The 20,188-nt window shown below is 38.3% G+C and overlaps 3 protein-coding genes across 5 annotated transcripts; 2 read left to right on the plus strand and 1 right to left on the minus strand.

Moving 5' to 3' along the window:
- Positions 1-1,714: 1,714 nt before the first annotated feature.
- Positions 1,715-6,243, minus strand: leng9 (leukocyte receptor cluster (LRC) member 9). 3 transcript variants are annotated; one of them, XM_041988410.1, is made up of 8 exons: positions 5,865-5,939; positions 5,082-5,124; positions 4,855-4,948; positions 4,248-4,384; positions 3,791-4,117; positions 3,449-3,692; positions 2,898-3,021; positions 1,715-2,806 (listed from the first exon to the last, which is right to left on the minus strand). In XM_041988410.1, exons 2-8 carry the CDS (start codon positions 5,119-5,121, stop codon positions 2,144-2,146), a joined length of 1,629 nt encoding a protein of 542 aa, XP_041844344.1. In that variant the 5' UTR covers positions 5,122-5,124; positions 5,865-5,939; the 3' UTR covers positions 1,715-2,143. The 3 variants fall into 3 exon arrangements, with proteins under 3 accessions (XP_041844344.1, XP_041844343.1, XP_041844345.1); XM_041988409.1 differs by lacking the exon at positions 5,082-5,124 and having other exon boundaries at positions 5,865-6,243; XM_041988411.1 differs by lacking the exons at positions 5,082-5,124; positions 5,865-5,939 and adding an exon at positions 5,175-5,296.
- A 234-nt stretch (positions 6,244-6,477) lies between these two features.
- Positions 6,478-15,201, plus strand: flcn (folliculin). The gene is made up of 12 exons (XM_041988412.1): positions 6,478-6,788; positions 6,949-7,161; positions 7,383-7,529; positions 7,620-7,841; positions 7,971-8,137; positions 8,250-8,341; positions 11,872-12,035; positions 12,223-12,336; positions 12,623-12,746; positions 12,871-12,996; positions 14,148-14,250; positions 14,336-15,201. The coding sequence occupies exons 2-12, from the start codon at positions 6,949-6,951 to the stop codon at positions 14,541-14,543; spliced, it is 1,680 nt and encodes a 559-aa protein (XP_041844346.1). The 5' UTR covers positions 6,478-6,788; the 3' UTR covers positions 14,544-15,201.
- A 1,323-nt stretch (positions 15,202-16,524) lies between these two features.
- Positions 16,525-19,994, plus strand: zgc:174888 (uncharacterized protein LOC558116 homolog). Its single transcript, XM_041989113.1, has 5 exons — positions 16,525-17,069; positions 17,441-17,547; positions 17,924-17,995; positions 18,233-18,379; positions 18,606-19,994. Exons 1-5 carry the CDS (start codon positions 17,057-17,059, stop codon positions 18,954-18,956), a joined length of 690 nt encoding a protein of 229 aa, XP_041845047.1. The 5' UTR covers positions 16,525-17,056; the 3' UTR covers positions 18,957-19,994.
- Positions 19,995-20,188: the final 194 nt, after the last annotated feature.

The raw sequence follows: 20,188 nt of genomic DNA on the forward strand, positions 1-20,188 counted from the left end.
TGTCACTGAAAGAGAGTGGGGGAAGGGAGATAATGCGACTGCGGGAGCAAACAGCGGAGAACCAGAAAGTATACTCACTGACTCATATTGCCAGTGTTTAGTGTATGTGTGTGCATGTATCTGGCAGGAAAATGGGGAAGAAGACAGAAAATTATATTATGCATGCAAGAGTTCATCTCAGAGTGTTAACACAGCCCCCATGTGTCCGTATGTTGGAGCACAGCAACGCCAGCATCTGTCACTGCACTGATACAATATCACCACTCACAAGACTTAAAAGAATCAGTTCAGTGTTTAATATCCAAATCAAACTAGTTATAATCATTTGTAGAATACAAAGTGATCGCTCTTGTGAAATATACAATATTCATATAAACTGATTGTATGAATCATTGAACTACAAGTGGCAGAGAATTAAAGTACAACAAAAACTATTTGGCAAATGTCTCAGTCCTTAAAAAAAATGTATGCCTCTTAAACCATTACAGCCAGTACATACATAGTGAATGTATAGTATAGTAGTAAAAGGTAACATCAAAGTCAACCCCAGTCAACTGGTTTTGTTTATCAAAAGGAGAGACAGCAAGTAAAAAGTCGAACATGAGTCCGTGCACTGGGCATGGCAGACTCTCCATGTTAAATGAACTTAATGATTGAAGGCAGACCAACAATTTCCATTATATAATTCTTTGAGCTACATATGAAAATGATGGATGTGAAGTTAAATTTAACACATGAATGAATTGGTGGCTGGTGATGTTTAATAGTACAGACAATTTAAACTGGAACTGCAATAGTTATTTTGATAAATACTTATGCGTTAAATATTTTAAATTAAAAATAAATTGATGAATGAAATTATTACTTAGTTCAATAGTTACAAGATAGAGACAAATTTAACATAAAAATCTAACTGTAATTTTAATGCTCGCTAAAAATTCATTGTGTGTTTCCATCAAATAAAGACAAAAAAGACTGAAGAATGCTTTATATGCATGAAAATATTGAATCCAAGTACATTGTAAAAATATGGACTTTCAATAAGTTGAAGTTTATCATATTAGCAAATTTCTTTATTGAATGACGTGAATTCTGTACATTCCTGCTTGAAATATTTAAAAATGCTACAGTATAGGGTAGGTGCTGCAAATATTACTATTATATTTTCTCCAGACTCGACTACTGCAACTCCCTCCTCTCCGGTCTTGACAATAAATCCCTTTCTCACCTCCAACTTGTTCAAAACGCAGCAGCTCGTCTTCTTACTGGTTTTAGCAGAAGACAACACATTACACCCGTTTTAGCCTCGCTGCACTGGCTCCCTGTACATTTTACAACTGATTTTAAAGTTTTACTGATTACTTTTAAAGCTCGTTTATGTCTGGCACCCGGCTTCATTACAGAGTTACTGACACCCTACGAGCCTCCCCGCAGCCTTAGATCCTCAGGCAGGTCCCTTTTAGCTGAGCCAGGGTCGAAACTCAAGACCAGGGGTGACCGAGCTTTTCGGTACGAGCCCCTTGACTCTGGAACGACCTGCCTGAGGAGATAAGGCTGGCACCATCAGTTTCATCTTTTAAGTCACTTCTTAAAACACACTTTTATCAACTGGCCTTTCTTATGACATTTTTATTTACTTTATTTTCGAAATGTACTCATGCATGTGTCTTTTCTTTATTGATTTTATAACCTTACTTTGCTGTGTGCTGTTCAGCACTTTGTAAACCTTGTTTTTTAAAAGTGCTATACAAATAAAGATTTGTTATTATTATTATTATTATTATTATTATTATTAAAGTATATTAAATTGGAAAATCTAAACAAATTCTGATTTATAAGAGATCATTACATTCTTTTGAATTAAAAAAATATTTACTTTGTACCGTAATTAATAAACGAACCTGCGTCAAGTTTTTCGTACAAAAAAAATCCCAATCCTTTAAAAGAGGCATTTTCGTACGACAAAACTTAATAACTTAAATAATTAAAACATAGATAGCATTTAATAGATAAGGCACCACAGCCTATTGCACGTAGAAATGTGTTATATAACATACAGTACAATATATGTACTATAAGTACTAACATACATATGCACATGTACTGTACTGTGTAGTGTTTGCATGTGACATAACATGCTCCATCATCGGAGACTTACTGTACAGACGGTATCGTAAAAGCCATCTACTCTGGTGCTGCTCATGGCACAAAGGTGTAAAGTATTAACTGGCAGTCGCCCAAAATTCAAACCTTTCCCCACTTTCAGGTACCCCACCCCTCCAAAGATCCTCTCCCCCTCAGTGTCAACTACCTTGGCCAGAGTGAGGTGGTACCGTGGGTTGTAGGAGCTCCTATGGAGCCAGCCCTCTTTCCTGTAGGCCTCCTGCAGACCACTATTAAGCTGCTGGAGGTGAAGCTGAGGCTGGGGGCCCAAGTACAGCACCCTTCCATTGAAATGCTTCAGTTTCACAGGAAAGGTCACCACCACAGGCGGGTTGCGATCCAAATGGGCGAACTGGCGGAGGATCTCCCTTGCAGCTGCCACCTCGGCTGGGCTGGGCAGCACCAGGAGGCATAGGGTGATGTGAAGCTTGGAGGCAGGCTGCCAGTGAGGAGCAGAGGAGGGTAGAAGGGTGGTGAGCTCCTCCTGCAGCTGCTGGAAACAGGAAAGGATGGCAGGAGTATTGGCCCTGAAGGTAATGAAATGTGTGGGTCGCTTTTTAGGAGGGCGTCCACCACGCTTCCCTTCTTCCTGCTTCAGAGATGCCGATGGATTCTGGGTCAGCTGTTGGGCTCCAAGATAGCTCTGTGTGGATGGACACAAGAGTACTTGGGGTTTAATGTGAAGGAAATGTATCAGCGAGGATGTATGTCAGGGTGAGATGTACCATACACACCTGAGTGTCTTCGTTGCCTTCCCAGCTCTCTTCCCATTCTTCTAAATTTTCCTCCTCATCGTTCTCCTTTACAGCTGATTCCTCTTTTTGAAATGACAACGTTTGCTCTGTTGAAGTCTGAAGCCTAAGTTTAAAATCCAGAATAAGTGAGTTGAATTAATAAAGATGGATTTGCAAAGTTTAGCTTTAACATCAAGTCATCCCAGAAAAAAAAATTATTAACTTCTGGCTTTGCATTGTTGTGTCATTTGCTAATGTATTATTGCTATGTGCCTGTATTTGTTTTTCAAGCCAAATGTGATTTTATGAGACTAGTTTATTCTGGACATCATATGAAACCACGCTTGGCCATTGCAGCAGCAGGCAGGGTGCATTCATTTCTTTCTTTCTCTCCCTAATTCAGGAAAGCCAGTGAGGGAAATGGATTACAAACCCTCTAGAAATAAAAAAGCACCTAAGCAATCCAGTTAAATGACCTCTGACCTCTCATTTTTATAGACTTAAAAGTTTAGGTCTGAGTCAAAGATAAAATATGAACATAAACACCAGACCTATTTGCAGCCTCCTCCGCAACACGTGCTCCTAGAGATGTCTGAGAAGTGTTTCCTTCACACTCTGCGACTGAATGTGTGGAGTCTTCGGTGTGAATCATCTCATTGTCTTCTTCCAGATGTGAATTCTTGTTATGAGTGAAGTCCTCTGTTTCACCCTCATGCTGCCCACTGACAGCAGCTGGCTGATCCTCTGCTGTTTCACGGCTGTCCGGTTGTTTCTCCTGGTCTTGTGTGCTATTTTCTTCCCAAACAAATGGTTATATTCTGTCAATGTAATTATGTAAACTAAATCATGCTCTGTGTACAGAACAGTGAGGCAGAACTTAAGTCTTCCCTTACCATTTACTTCCTCCTCCCCTCCAAAGGGGGGAGCCAGAGATTGACCAGTGGAGCCAAAAACCCTGTCAGTCCTGGTGTGGCGGTCCCAGACACGGTGTCCTCTGTAGGTGAAGTACTGTATCCTGTGTCTGGGCAGGGCTAACTCAGCAGAGTAATCACAGTCACAGGGGTTGGTGTCCCAACTAAAGTCACAGAAGGGGCGCTCCAGCACACCGAGGAAGCGATCCACATAGCCCACGACAAATTCTGATGCATCCACTGATGAGTCCCACAGGATACGAGAGATCACATCATCTGCCGTGCGCATCCGGGGCTTTTTGTCCACACCTGTTAGAGAGAAGTTATAATTTGCTACTGCTAAGACTAAAGATTAAAATAAAAAGAATAATCATTTCATTGCCCTCTTAAAAGGTTCTTGTCATAATCAGATAACAAAAGTAAATAAGTAAGTAATAACCTTTTTCGTCTTCATGTTTTAGCTTTGCCGCTTTGTTTGGGCTGCTTTTTTTCTTCTTCTGCTTTTCCATCTTTTTTCCATCCTGTTTGTCATCCACATCAGAGGATACATCCCCTGAATCATCTAGTGATGGGTCACTGAGAAATGAGAGCAGAGGGCATGGAAAAAAGTGAAATTATGCACATAAAACATGTGACAAATAAACAAAAATAGCAGGTCTTATAATTCATTTGACACAGATTAATCATCATATAGGGTCAGGGGTATGAATCATAGTGTCAGCCTGTGTACTGCAATGTGAGCAAACAACTCTTAATTATAAATATGTATATTAATTATCTAAATCTTGCATGATACTTTTGTTTTTCAATGTGAAAATTATGTTTATATTTTATTAATTGAATCTAAATGCAGCTTTAAAACACTGGGTTTGCAAGTATTTGCAACCTCTTTTCAACCAGACCTTATAAATAAGGAAATATAAAAGCTGTTATACAAGTAAAAGTAAATATAAAAGAAGCTTTAAATTTATCTGGGAAACTAAGAAATCCTTATTATCTTAATTATCTTTTTGGTCAATGTGGTAAACAAGATGAGGCAAATATACTTGTGAGAAAAACGGCATTTGGGGCCAAAGCGACACTTTCCCATTAAGAAAAACTGGCACGCTTTAACTCCATCCTCCTTTGTCGCTGCTGATTCTGTAAATGACAGAGAAACACACAGTAAGACATAGAAAGAAATGTAAATCTAATGAAAGTCAGCGAAGAAAGCCATGCCACCTCTTAAACACAGCAATGACACAAGAGAAAAACTGTGGTAGCACCTAATCACCTGCCACTATCTTCAATAACTTTTCTGCATTCCTTATCATCACCTATGATATTAAAACCAACATTTTTGTCATTAATAAACAAGTGGAGATACCGTATTTCCTCTCTCATATATTTCCAAAGAGTTTATGTCATGTAACAGGTGGGAATGACTCAACACTGAAGACTCAAGTCTGGAAAGAGGGTAGGGTGTGGTTTCAACACTCATACACACACCACACACTCTGTCATGCTATTTCAAAATAGGAAAACTGAATGTAACTCATGAGCTAAATAATTTATTTATGTCTTCCTTTCTCTGTGAGATAAGGAGTCTCTGAACTGCTTCCAAATATTACAAGTCCCTGGTAGTAACTGTGACGTTTGTGTTTTCTTTAGAAACTTAATCTGAATTTGAGACTAGGGGTAAATGTGGGAGCAAATCCGGTAATCATACGCGGAATCCACGGCCTCATGGATAGTCAATGTGGACTTTTGACTCATTTCCCGAAGACAGACACTCTTTCAGTAGAGGATCAGTCCCACAGCGAGTGAAAAAATGTGGCTTCAGCCCATTACATCAGCCATTCAAAGAAACACTGCAGACTGAAGAATTTATTTACAGAGGTTATCACTTTTAAGAAACGCTGATTTAATTAACACAAGTTACCATCAGTTCTCTACTTAGCTGTTTCACAATTCTTTTTTTGTACTAAAATTCATTTAGACGTTTTCAGAACACATTTGACTGTTGTAAAACAAGCCATAAGTAGTAGTGTCTGAAAATAAAAAATATGTAATTTACCTTCCGTTGCTTTCGGGGTGTCTTTGCCAGTGTTGAAGTCCACTGGGACCCCTGCCACTGTTCCAGTAAGGCTAGTGTGTGTCAGGGTTGTACTTCCATCTTTCTGGTTGTCTACTGTGTCTGAGGAAACTCTTGATTCGTTTGTAGCCATTCTGAGATCTGGAAGGCACTACTCTGTTTCTGTGGTATTTTACCTTGTATGAATAGTAAGTGAGACAAATCTGATACAGCCAAACCAGGAAAATGGTCTGTGATACGGAAGTGGCTACCGAGTGATGTGGATAAATTTGTATAAACTAGTCGTAATTATGCAGCTCTGAGAGATATTTGTTATCTTAAAATGACAGTTTAAAAAGTTTATGTATATGTTAATATAATTTCAAACACGGGGATCATAAATATTAACTGATTAAAAGGAACAACTTTCCATGCCCCTTTACCCCGTGTTTGTTGTCACTAAAGGGATTATGGGTAATGTAGTTTTAATCTGCCTTTTGATAAGCTGTACCTTTGGTGTGTTATTTAAAGCCTGATATTAGCTAGAAAATCAAAACCAAATGTATGGATATATGTCGGATTTCTTATATATTTAAAAATCTGAAATACTTTCGACTCAGTTGTTGACATTTTAAGGAAAACTCGTGTAGCTGGCGGTAACGCGTCATTTTTGCCTCAGCGCGTGACTCTTCGTCATGTGACCTTTCTGTTGTCATTTGCTAGCAGCTCCGTGGAAAGTAGAAAGTGTTTAATACCTTAATTTAATTATTTAGAGTTACCGATATTCTTAAAAAGAGGGACTAAAGGAAATAATAATTTAGAGTCTTACTGCTGTTACTTTTAGTGTTCTTTAAAGACTAACAGCAATGGATGTCTTTCTGAATTAGCATTGAGCACCAGTCATTTGAACTTGGTTTGGAACTGAAGGTAAGACCCTCTGAATCTGCAGACTGTATTAACCATATCGTAACCACATGTAATGTCATATACTGTCCGGAGACAAGAGTGATCCACTGACTGTTCATGTTAATACACATATCTCTCATTTAAGACATTTTGCACCTGAAAACGTATTCATTTTGTTTAGATGAATGCTCTGGTTGCACTGTGTCACTTCTGTGAGCTCCATGGTCCTCGGACACTATTCTGCACCGAGGCACTACACCCTCCATCCCCAGACCCCTTATCACAGGCAGGGGCTCCCGTGCCAGGGGACAGGGACAGAGATGGCGACAGGGAAGGTGAAGGACTGACCATGAGGGCCAACAGCTCAGCTACACAGAGAGGAGAAATGTGCGAGGTGAGTTAGCAGGTTTAAGTCATACAGACATTTGCTCATGAGCTTAACATGGAGAACACGTATTCCATTTGTTGTTCAAGTCATTGTTTATTTATATATTTAGTTTTTCTTTTTGTTTGTTTTGTTTTTTTTTGTTGTTTTTTTTTTTTTTTTTGTAGATGCGTTCATAGTCATGCTATTCATCTCCAAGCTCTCATTTGTTACTTTTCCACTAATCACAGGGATGTAGGTCTCTTCCTGCCTCTCACCCAGGCTTTATGAGCATCGATGATGAAACAGGCATTCGCTTCCTGAGTCATCAGCACCCCAGGCAGCCCCAACTTTTTAGTGTGGTCCGTCAGGCTTGTGTACGCAGTCTCAGCTGTGAGGTATGCCGTGACATACAGAATGTATATGTGTGTTATTTATACATCTCAGCCACTCTATGAGGTCAACTATTTTCTCTCTTTTGATTTCAGGTGTGTCCAGGTCGTGAAGGACCAATTTTTTTCGGGGATGAGCAACATGGGTTTGTGTTCTCACACACATTTTTTATCAAAGACAGCCTGGCTAGGGGGTTCCAGCGCTGGTACAGTATTGTTATGGTAGCCATGGACAGGATCTACCTCATCAACTCTTGGCCTTTCCTGTTACGGCATCTTAAGCTTACTATACAGAGCCTGCAAAGCACAGCTTTAAAGGTGGGTTGTAAACATGGACAGCGAGTGCATGCTTTTGTTTGGTGTGTGATCATATCAATAAATGCCCCGCTTTCTACACACGTGTATCTATTAGGGCTTCTGATGTCATGTCATGTTCCTCTCCATCAGGTGTTTGACAGTGAGCAAGGAGTTTGTTCCCAGCGAGCTATGAGAATGAACAGCGTGTTTTCACCTGCAGTTTTCCCACACCAGAGGAGTGGCAATGCAGCCCGGTCACTAACTTCTCTCACTCAACATCCCAATCTCTGGGCCAGCCTGCACTCCTCCTTCAGCTGGTGAGTCGATAGACACTCAGTCCCACTGTGACAGGTCAGTGCTGGCATCCATGTAGCTGATTTATAATTGCTCACCTGCTCAGGATGGTCTGTGTTTGGTCTTCATTTCCAGGTTGCTTAAGGCATGTGGGAGTCGTCTGACAGAGAAACTACTTGAAGGTGCCCCCACAGAGGACACTCTGGTCCTCATAGAAAGACAAACAGGTATGCGTGTTGTCCTAAATTGAACATGATGAACCTCTGAACCAGCCTGCGGTAGAAGTATTTGTTTATGTCTGTCAAATGTCACCCTGAAACTAAACACTTACCAGCTATCAGCATTGCTTCACCTTAGTCTTCCTGGAAAAAGCTGAGGTATTTGGTCCTGGATGATCATGTGGTTGCACAGTGAGCGATGATTTAATCTTAGTCTGAAGAGTCTCCAGTGAAAGTCTGAATCACTGGGTCAGTCTGTACAGCATTTATTTGACCGGGGGGAAAAAAACAAAAGATGAATCATATAACCATTGTAGTCAAACACATTGCATTTCCAGAAAAAGGTTTACACAACTGTAATCTAGGTTTTAAAAGTGATTAAAAGATTTGCAGAGAAATTTCTTGGTCTAGCTCAGGTCTTACATTTGGGAATTTTAATACCCTTTTCTCCAATATTAATAGTTTAAATATATTTCTCTACCATTTGGGATCACACCATTAAAAACATAACCTGGCAAAATGTCATTCTGGAACATTTTGTTATGTAAACACAAACACACTTAAACTGGATTTTTTTAAAAAAGAAAAAGCCCACTTTGCAGTAGAAATAATGTTGAATCAACAATATTTGATAGTGTTTGTAAATGATTTGGTATTCTCTGCTTATCAAATCCATTGAATCAATTTTATTGAATTTGAATATTAGAGTTAAATTAATTTATACAAATATCTATTAGAAGTATACCCACAAAGTGCAAAAATATATATTACACAGAAAAACAATCAATCACAGGTATGTTATAAATATTGTTTTTTTAACTTTCAAAATATTACAGTAAGTTCAAAATCATTTAAACCTTTTTTTTTTTTTTTTTTTTTTTTTACTAAAACTAGTAATTCACACAAAATATCACATACTGAAACTTAGACTGTCTTTCCTTTTTTTTATTTGATGCCAGCAGTATGTTTGGACTGTGTTTACACAGACCGTGTTCTTCAGAAGTCTGCATGAACCGCAGTGATTACGACACAGAATTACATCTGGTTTTGATCTGGTGTGTTGTGAGACCCCCAAAATGATGAGCATTCGTGATTTCAGCCTTGTTCCTGAGTACTGAGCTGTCTCAGTAATATCTTATCTTGTTCGATAAATGATGCGGATCCCTACAACCTTTTAAATTTTGTGTTAAGAAATGCTGTTTTAAATTTTGCTCATCTGAACATGTGAACCCAAGCAGATAACAGAACAGAAATACTTTTCAAGCATTACTCAGCTCAGGCTGCACCACATCGTTACACTGAAAGAAATGACAAAGTATTTAATCATTAAAATGCTCTATAGTTAAAATCCTTATTAAATCTTTTAAGGGCTAAAGTAGCTAGTGTATATAAATCCAAAGGAGGACACATTTTAGCAGCACTTTGCTCTTTGTGAAGAAGTTTTATTATGCCTTCTTAAAGATTTAGTAATTATTTGCTTTTACAGGACGACAGAATGTGAAATTTTTCTTTTAATAATGTGTATTCTTCCAAAATGGGACAAACGAGTCTCTTTCCATTGGAAATTAGATTGTTGACACTGACCACAGATATAATTTTATCCACAGACGACAGAGTTAAAGTAATGTGAGGTGGCAAAGCTTCAGGGGTCTACTCTCACCAGCTCACATGCTTTAAAAATCTGCTCTAAAGTTTAGCATCAGTATCAAATATAGAACAGTTGTCTCTGAGTGCAACCAGCTTTTCTGTGGCTTTTGGTTGTGGTGAATACTTAAAAACTCAGTTTTGTGTTCTGATAAAAACATGATGGGACTCCATTATAGTTCAATCAAATTTATTTGGAGGTGACAGTAAAATTCACTGTGGAGAAGAGATGATCTGTCTGTAGCCTTTCAGTATGAATCCTTTTTCAGGCGGCTGTTTTCTTCAGTTACTCGTATTTCACTCACAGAGCATCTGAACCTTGTCAAAATTAATAGAAAAAACAGTCTGCAGCATTTTCCTGATCCAGTTTGGGATGTGCTAAATAAATGCACACGTACTGTAATTGAAAATCAGTTTTTATTAAAAAAACATAAAAAGAAACCAAGCTTGGAGGTACTTTTGATCCACTAATTACTTTGAATTGTAGATAGCATCTCACTTAATGAGATCCAAATTATAATTGGACCCAAAAAGACTTATGCATCTTGTGAGCCATTCATATGAATGAAATTAGATGTTTCTATACAGATGTACTGCAGAAAAGTAATGGTCCACATAGTTGGACAAAATCTTTTTCCTCCTTGTGGGTTACTTTCACACGCCTACCTGGAGACCCTGTATATGTACAAATGCTTTGTACATTTCTTGGTAGATCATATGAAAAAATATGGTTGTACCATTTTCCCTTAAACATACTGTTTTTAAGTTTCCTCTTCACTTCCAAATCAAATTAATTGCCTGTAATCTCTTTATTGGCTTAGTGATGAATTATTGATTGGTTAAAGCTTTAACCTAATCACATTGTGGCAGATTATCAGATACTCTGAATTTGAAAGAGATGCCAATTTGCATTGGTCAAGAAAATTTCTTAAAAGGTTTATTTTGACTGCACTTAGCTGCAATCACCTTTAAAGGGGTTGACTCATTGGTTGGTCACTGTTTGCTTTTGGTTGTCACTGGGATAAGTGGTCAGAAGATCCATTTTTATTTATTTTAGTTTATTTAATTATTTTTTCTGTTGTAGAAAAATGACCAAGAGTCTGAATGAGTAAAAGTAATTAGAAGTTTTATTACAGGAGAAGTATAAAACACAGGCAATACTTGCAAGTTCGAGAGCTTCTCCCAAACAGGCTGCTATTTCTAAACAACTGTTTCTATCTAGCAGCTGCCCACCAGTTTCAACGTTTCCCATATCACGAGTCTGGAAAGAAAAATGGTCAGCCTCACCTCACACAAGCCTGCATCATAACCCAACAGGAGAATAATAACTTCAATGTTCTAAATAAGGAAAATACACATTATGAAATGTAATTAAAGGTAATAAATGTATTATATGAATAAATGAATGGTTACACTTGTGATTATAAATTATAAAATTACTTCCACATTTCCCAACCCACTTGATCCTGTCCAGAAGTTAGTGGGGCAAAAGGTAGGATTAGACATTGTGATGGTATTAAGAAGAGGAAGTACAAATTACACAAAGTCACAAGGTGGAAACTATACAAGTATTGCACACAGTGAAAATATCTTTGAACTGGATATCAAACCCATCTGATTCATTATATTGAAAAGACGTCTCCATCATATTCCAGCTTGTATGACTAGCAGCTGATAAATTTAGACATTCGACTTAGTCATAGGGGAAATGTGAGCTGACAAATTGTTGATTTTATTTGGGAAAGAAAAATCAGCTCATCATGTCAGTTTCGAAATGGCAGATGTGAAGAAACTGATCTTTGTATTTTCCTGTAGAAATTCCCGACATTGGTGATAAGATTCCTTAAAAACATGTTTTTTTCTGTTATGTGTTTTTTTTTTTTTGTCTGTAAAAGAGCAAGAGGAGGAAATGAGCTGCTGGGAGGGAGCAGAAGGAGGCGGGCCAAAGTCACAGCGCCACCAGTCAGACAGCACTCTGGGCCATGACTTCCTCTGCGATGACTCAAAATTAGACGAATTACCTGGTCCTAAGTTTAGGTCACTGAGACATTTACGACAGGTAATTTTGTACATGTTTTTGTCATTTCATTGTGCATAATCAGTGTAATTAAAGGATTTGACAGAGAACTGAAATAAAAAGCAAAAACTACAGGAGTTTTAGAAAGAATTTATAGTTTAATGTGTTCATCTGATACATATTTGTCAGCGTATGCATCGTTACTGTGAGCTGCTTGTTCATGTTGCAGGTCCTTGGGGCAACTGACTTTCGACAGCTAGCGTGGCACGTGCTCATGGGAAATCAGGTCATATGGAGAGGCGCAAATCCCGGGCTCATCCAGTCAGCTTTTACAGTCCTCAAGGTACTCCACTGTCCTGGAAACCTCTTTTTAACCCAAGATGGTTTTACTTTAATGTGGATAAATATAAATTGGGATAAGGACCTTCACTTGTGAAGCCACAGAATTTTTTGCTATTAATCTGATTTAGTGGGACATAGTTGATGTAAAAACATCTGTTACATCTTGTCAGGGATTCAAATAGTACATCTAAAAGTGATCCATTATTACCATTTGATATGTTACCTTACATTATAGATTATTAGCCAACACAGCTTCTAGTCTGAGTCATTGTTTTTGTTCCTGTCAGACTTTGCTCCCAGTAGGCTGTGTGCGTTCTGTACCATACAGCTCTCAGTATGAGGAGGCCTACAAATGCAACTTCCTGGGTCTCAGCCCTGATGTGCCAATCCCAGCCCACGTCAGCTCCTCAGGTACAAGACAGCCTCCAGATCTCAGTGTGAAGCTTCACTGAAACAGACAGTTGTTTGATTTTGCAGGTGAAATTTACAGTTTTTGTTCATTTATTTATTTTTCTTTTCCTGTGTTTCTCATCAGAGTTTTCCGTGCTGGTGGATGTCACCTCAGAGAGAAGCTGTCAGGTCTCGGCTGCAAGTGAAGACGATATCTGCACTCTTTATCAGTTCACCCTGAGCAGCGCCAACACACAGCCTACAGACAGAGGTCAGTGCACATGATTTACTGTGACCTCTTTGCTTACTGAAGCCAACTTTCATTTAAAGAAACCATTGTGCTGATTGTGTTTTTTAAGTTAATCAGACTGTCATGTAGCTCTCTTCTTATGCTCTAATTCCACATTAAATTATTCTCTCCCACAGAGGACACTCCTGAGCTGTATGAAGAGCTTTATCCGAAATTAAGTCAGATTTGTTTATGAACCAAAACTGATCAAGTTTTGTCTAATTTTAGCCTCCTCTTCTCCTCACCGGTGTAGCCTAAGCAGATGTTTGCAGCATCTTAAGCAGGGAAGACACATTGTAAATTAAAGTAAAAATAAATAAATGACCTCATCACAATTTAATGCTCATGCACAGATATAATAAAACACAGCAACAGCAGAGCCATGATTAGATGATGCAGTCATAGGAAACATCTTATTTAATTGATTTCAGTTTAAAATCACATCTAAAGCAAGACTATCCCAGTTTACCACGACTCCTCTTTTAAATGAGATAAGGGATGATACAACAACAACAAAAAATAATAAAAGTAAACAGAAACACTGGCAATTTGTATGACACACAGAACTGTTAAAGTTAGAAGGAAAATCAAATAGAAAAACTTTAAAAACACATTTCTAAAATATCAGAATAAAATGCTTCCAGTGCTAAAGACATTAAGTGCAGTTAAAAGCCATGAGGAGAATTTCTTCTCTAAATGAGTCTAAAGACGTACATTTGTAGTGAATTTCTTTACTTAACAATGTCAGGATTAAACACATTTGCATAATGAATGCCTTGGATATGGTTGAATAGTCAGAAAATCCTGTTGCCTTTTTCAAAGCACTTTTCTTTAACTTTGTTGAAAAAAAAAAAGAAAAGTCCAAGAAATGAGCTTGTAGATGACATTTGAATCTGAATGTATATTAGAAAACAAGTAACAGAACATATTTGTTTCCTCGTTGATGATTTGGGCTTGAAGTCAGAGCAGTAGTTAATGTGAAAGTAAAATAAAGAAAAGTATTGATCCACATCATAAACTGATTATTTGGTTGTTGCCCTCCTCTTTCTGCTTACTTTAATTGAAACCTTTTTCGGTCTGCGAGTTTTTAAAATGTTGAGGCCAAAACTAAATTTGTTGCCTTATTTTTGCAGGTCCAACGTTGCTGAACAAGCTGGAGGTGGCCTTGTCTAACGAGAACTTGTCTGTGGACGTTGTGTCTCACTGCCTGCTGTGTTTAAAGGAAGAATGGATGAAGTAATATTCCTGTATTCTTACATAGAATTACTCAGGGTTTTTTTTTATATGGAATCCTTCTCATATTGAATCACTTCTGTTTCAGTAAAGTCAAAGTGCTGTTCAAGTTCTCCAAAGTGGACGGTCGGGGGAGGGAAGACACCCAGAAGGTTCTTGCTCTACTTGGTGCCACGGGGCCTGGTGAGGAAGAAAATGTCAGGCTGCTCAAGTACTGGATGACTGGACTCAGCAAAACCTACAAGAGTCACTTAATGATGGCAGTCCGAGGAGGGGAGAGGAGCCCCAGCCAGTGACAAAGGGGGGAGGAGGAGCAGATTAAGGGGTAAAGAAAAAGGAGCTGAAAAGAGGGGGGCATGCTGAAGAAAGTGAAAGCAAGAATATGTAAATGCTAAATGAAGCAAACATGAGTCTTTTCATGGTTATTTTTGTTAACTGTTTGGGACTACGACTCGAATGAAAGAGGACTGTGAATGGATGACAGGAATGATTTTACTCATCCATTATTGTCTTTCTGAGTAATGAGAAATGTTGTGTACCGAACTCCGATGATTATCCTGCACAGATTAACACATAGAGTCATTTTGGATAATGCATGGTGGCTGTTTCTTTTTCCAAAGGAAATTCTTGTAGAAGAACCTTTTCATACTAACATGTTAAGTTTAACTTATTAAAATACGTTGCACTTTGTTTACTCAATCTGTTGTTTAAAATGAAATAAATTAATATCAGTCCAACATCTTTCTTTTTTTAGTATTGGCTCCATCTTGTGGTGAAGGGTAAGAATAAAAAGGGAGTGAAAGTGAAGTGGGGAAGGAGGGGATTAGTATTTCTCAACCAGCTCCCACTCACTTGTTAGAGTGGCTGTTGGCCAGCAAGTCCCAAGTGGTGTAAAACACACTTTTAAGGTTTTTGGTGTACTGAAATGTACAAAATGGTTGCATAATGAGGCCCTTCTCCAGTACAGCCGACCACATCAACAAGATTTTGGCTTCTTAACAAGCCAGTCGCAACTGATCCACTGTGCTTTTTCCATACCAGTTATTCAAGCCTGTTGCTTTGCTGAAGTGCGCAGACTTCAGTCAATAAAATTCAACAACATATGGCTTTGTTTAAATGGGGTTGGGCTTTTTTTTCTTTCCTTGACTCAAAAATATGCAATGACGACGCATAAAAAACAAAGATCTGACTCATGTTTTAGTACAAATAAGGGGGGGGGGGGGGGTTGAGTTTGTGAATATTGGATTGACTGTAGCTTTCCCTTTTAAAGGAATGTGTTGACTAATAGTTGTGATGTTTGGGTTTCTCAACATGAAACTCAAATCTGGATTTAATTAGTTAATTTACTAGATTCACAAGCATAAATTATAGCAGCTTCACAAATTAGTTACATATTCGCTCACTTTGCAAGCGATGCATGAAACAGGAAGACGGCACAATGACTGGATATTTATATCCATCATTACAACACATACTATAGGTCAGGAGGTTTTAAGTTGATGATGCCTTGGGGAGTGTTGAAGGTTTGCTTGCAGCAAGGCTGCTGCAGCTCTCCAGTTTCCATTTACTCTCAGTAGAGATGATACTTTAATATACTGTCCATATTTTTTTGGGCTTGTGTTCAGGAAGAACATGCAGAAGAACAGTTTGTCTTTGGCACAACTTTTTCCTTCTCTCCTATAATTAGTGATTAACTACTCTTGTGACGTCTAACTCAAATCCAGGGTAACAGGAGGCGTCACGTAACCTGAGGACACAGATCAACACATTACAGACAGGCTGATGACAGTTGTGAACAATACTGGACGTCACTATCACTGGCACATCTGCAAGGCTGTTTTTAACAAAAATGACTAAAGACCTGTCACACACACAATGACTTGCAAATTCAGGCGAAGCAATGCTGCAATCCTGCTTGTGAGTTTAACAAGGAATGTAATTCTTGGTTTATTTTAGGGGAAAAAAATTTGCTCATATGATGATTAGACAGGATGATTTTAACTGAAGGAATTAGGATCAGGAGATCCACAGGCGCAGAGGTGTGGGGGAGAGTCAAAATGAAAAACATACGCTCCAACTGCATGACTAAGCCTCCTCGGCCCTGGTTTGGAAAGGGGGAGAGGATGGGGGGGTGAGGGTGTCAGGGAATGTGGGGACCAGCGGGGGGAGGGGGGGGGAGGGGGCCGGGTCAGTCAATAGTGAGGTAAAACGTGTGGAGGTGGGAGGGACTGAGACTTAAAGGGAGCAGACTGGCAATCCAGCCTAGCACTTTCACTTTGAGCGGAGCCTGTGTCTGAGTGAGGATACACAGACTGACCAGAGGGAGAGATACAGAGGAGGGGGTCAGCGTCTCCACCGCTTTATCCATTAACCAGTTTCAAGGAACAGAGGAGTGGTTCAAATTCAGGAAAATTCTAGGTCAGTAGTGAGAGGGAGAAAGGGAAAACAGAGAAAGGAAAGAGAAAAAGCTTTGAAAGGAAAAAGGCTGCAGCCACTCAGGCGTTAGTGGGAAAATCCAAAGTGAGAGAGCATGATGGCGTGAGATGATAGATGAAGCATATTTTGGAAAGTACCAAAGGAAACCAAAAGGAGAGAATGCATAAGGGATGTGAGCAAGAAGACTAAAAAAAGAAAAAAAAAATCAAGCAGTGAAGGAGAAGAGGCAGAAGCGGGCTCTGTCAAAGACCTGAAGAAACCACAGAGGAGGAGGAAACTTTGCCTTTCACAGACTGACACAGAAACCCATCTGCAGAGTGATTGCTGTCAACAAGAGAAATGGAGAAGTGTCCATTCTTAGAAAGATAAAAGGATGTCACTGTCAGGTAAGAAATTAGAAATTATTTTGAGTGGAATTTTGCTCTTACTTTCTTCTCAAAGTCAGTTAGTAAATTATAAACTTGTACAACTGGTTGCACAGTCAGACTTAACTGGGGAGTTATAGCATAATTTTTTTTTTTTATTTTGGTCTTATTTGTGTTGTAAGTAAATTCCTGTTGTTTTGATTCAGTCAGAGATATTGCGACAATAACTCAGAAAGTTTCATGCTGTTTTCTGCAGAAATGGCCATAGACACAGGAAATGATGTAATGTTTCTTACTAGGTATGCAGTTAGAACAAGCTACAAACCACAGAAACTTTCCAGCAATTATCTGAATGCACTGTGCTGCTTTCTTACTTATGTCTACTGTTCCAGTTCTACTGTTGCTATCACTTTTGATTGTCCAATGCGGTGGATGTGACTTTGGCCAGATGGGTGTGGAAAACATAAGGGCAACCATCAACTCTAATCCAACTGGATTTGTGAGTTTTTCACTTTTCTTGTTGATTCAGGGAGTCACTGTAATTTTTTAAGCAATAAGCCTTGGCTTTCTATTTTCTTAATAAGTTTATTTCACAGTAACTAATGTAGGTGAAGAATGATAAGCTACCTTATCGTCTAAAAACCTACAGATATATCAGATGTCAAACACTGTAACACCTGACAGAATCAAGATTGAACACTTTGTAATTTTACATTTACATGAATTTTGTTTTACATATAAATATATATATATATATATATATATATATATATATATTTTAACTTTAATGATAATGCATTATACACATGGTACTAACCTATTTCATTGTGAAAGGTTCATTCTCATCTTTTGTCTTTCCTCTCTTTCTCCTATAGCGAACAGTATTTCCAAAAGATTACTATGTAGTGCACCATTATACCAGAAGCTTGCTCTGTGAATCTGAGCCGGTAAGTTACTTATTAGGTATAACAGGAAAGGGATATCTAACATGCAATAAATGGCTTGTACATTTTATGATCTTCCAGTTTTTATCAGTCACCCCCTTAAGGGTAGTCAGTTTACATTATCTGGATAATTATTATACATTGCCTTATCTTTGGCCATAAAGTGAAAACACACAAGTATTTTTAAACCTCATTTTTAATCATTTGCTAACTTAAGGGTCTTTCTATCTCTGCCTGCAGTGTTGTGTGTTCCCTGCTGCAGTGGTTCTTTTGGACTCCTGGAGTGTGCTTCTCAGAAACCTCTGGGATGAGCATGTAAATCACACCTTGATCCTCGATCTAAAGCAGACACTGGAAAAAATTATCAGCAAGAACAGAAATGCACTGGTAAGATTTTGAAACACAACAGCTTGTTATGGCTGTTATTGTTGTAAAGTCTATTTATAATTTCATGAAAAGCCTAAAAGAGAATAAAATAAAATGTTTCTGGTTATTCGACTTGTGATTTCTCACCACAGTAACACTAATGATTTGAAATTTTTCAAACATGACCTTTTGGCTCAGAGTTCCTCTTCTGAATATTCTGCTCATGCGGCTTGTTTCCTCATTGCAGAGGTTCCAAGAGGATACAGATCTTGATCAGCTCTCCACATTATCTTCCTCCCCAGAAGAACTTCTAAAATTAACATCAGAACTTTTTACGCGATGGATCGAGGTTGGGTGCTCACCTTCGATTGAAAGTTGCCAACCGCCTACATTGCCCCCCTCAGTTGATAGGAAGGACTACGGTCCATCAAGGGCCAGACTCTTGGTCACCCGAGCCATCAGTGATGCGGAAGGAAACCCTGACAAGATAATAGACATTGTACAGCCATCTTCCAGTGGAGGGCCTCTATCTCTATCTTATTTTGTCTCTGTCTGGAGCCCCTTGTTATTCAGACTTTACTGGTGGTTGCTGCCATAGGAACTAAAAAGCTTTTTTTTTATGATGCACATAAAATGCAAAACATTTCCTGGCACTGAATGATTGTTTTCTTTCTGTTAAAGGAGTAAGTTGTGTTAATATGAAGTGATATGCACGGGTTGCATTTAATGTCCAAAGTTTACTGTCTAACAGTGCTCTGTTATATCACATATATTATATATAAATCTATAGCCACACTGTTGAGCAGCCACAAGCTCCAGCTAGTTGTGCTTTTCATGCTAACAAGATATGCTGAGCTAGCCAATGCACATAAATCATCGTCTTTGTGGGTTTCATCACTGTTTACAATGAATGTTGTGTAAATGTAATATGTTACAGTCTTTGGGTGTTTGTACCTAAATGTAAATTAAAGACATTTAGATATATAAATGTTAGTATTTGGTTTAAGTCACAAGATTATCTAGAGAGAGCTATATTTATTATAATCTTTAATTGTCATCAGAGATGAAAATGTTCATTATGCCACAGGACAAATTATACTTTCTCTCCACATTTAGCTGACAGTAACTGGTTACTTTACAGGTATGATGCACTGTTAAATACAAAAACAGCTAAATGCATGCACACTATTATCAATATTACTAATTATCAAGGCAAACAAGGGGAGTGTTACTCCACATCAAGTACTTTTTGCTTTTCATACAATTTACTAACAGTATTTGCATAAATAAATTTGTAACTTTACAGCATGATACTGTACATCTGAGTATTACCTCCAATAGTTTATGTCTGTAACAACACTTGTATTGCTCAACTTTGGTCCTATCTGCTTCAGAAGTTTTTGTTTATGATCTTGCATTCCAGCAGCAAGTCTGTATGTGAGCTGAACCATAATGAGTATTTTAAAACTCATATCTTGCTAACCATTCATTTACAACTATTCTGATAAAAAAAAAAAAAAATCTGATAAAACCGGGACTGAAGATAAGTTTCAGATGAGAGAGGAATGTGATATGTCTTCTAAGTGGTCTGACATTTGTCTGAATCTACATGAGGAATAAAAGTGTGCTCTTTATCGTGCACCCTATATGCTTGCACTTGCCTTTGCTTGTACACGCCCACACATTCATTGTCTGAGAGGGCCCTTCTCTTAGTTTCATAATCCCTACAAACATATTATGTAGATAGCTCCAAGGAAACAGGCTTGTCATAGCTATATGACACATTTTTTGAAAAAGTCAGATGGAAAAACTAAAAATTGTCGATGCAAG

Source organism: Melanotaenia boesemani, chromosome 6, assembly GCF_017639745.1.
Source record: "Melanotaenia boesemani isolate fMelBoe1 chromosome 6, fMelBoe1.pri, whole genome shotgun sequence".
NCBI classification, from domain to species: domain Eukaryota; kingdom Metazoa; phylum Chordata; class Actinopteri; order Atheriniformes; family Melanotaeniidae; genus Melanotaenia; species Melanotaenia boesemani.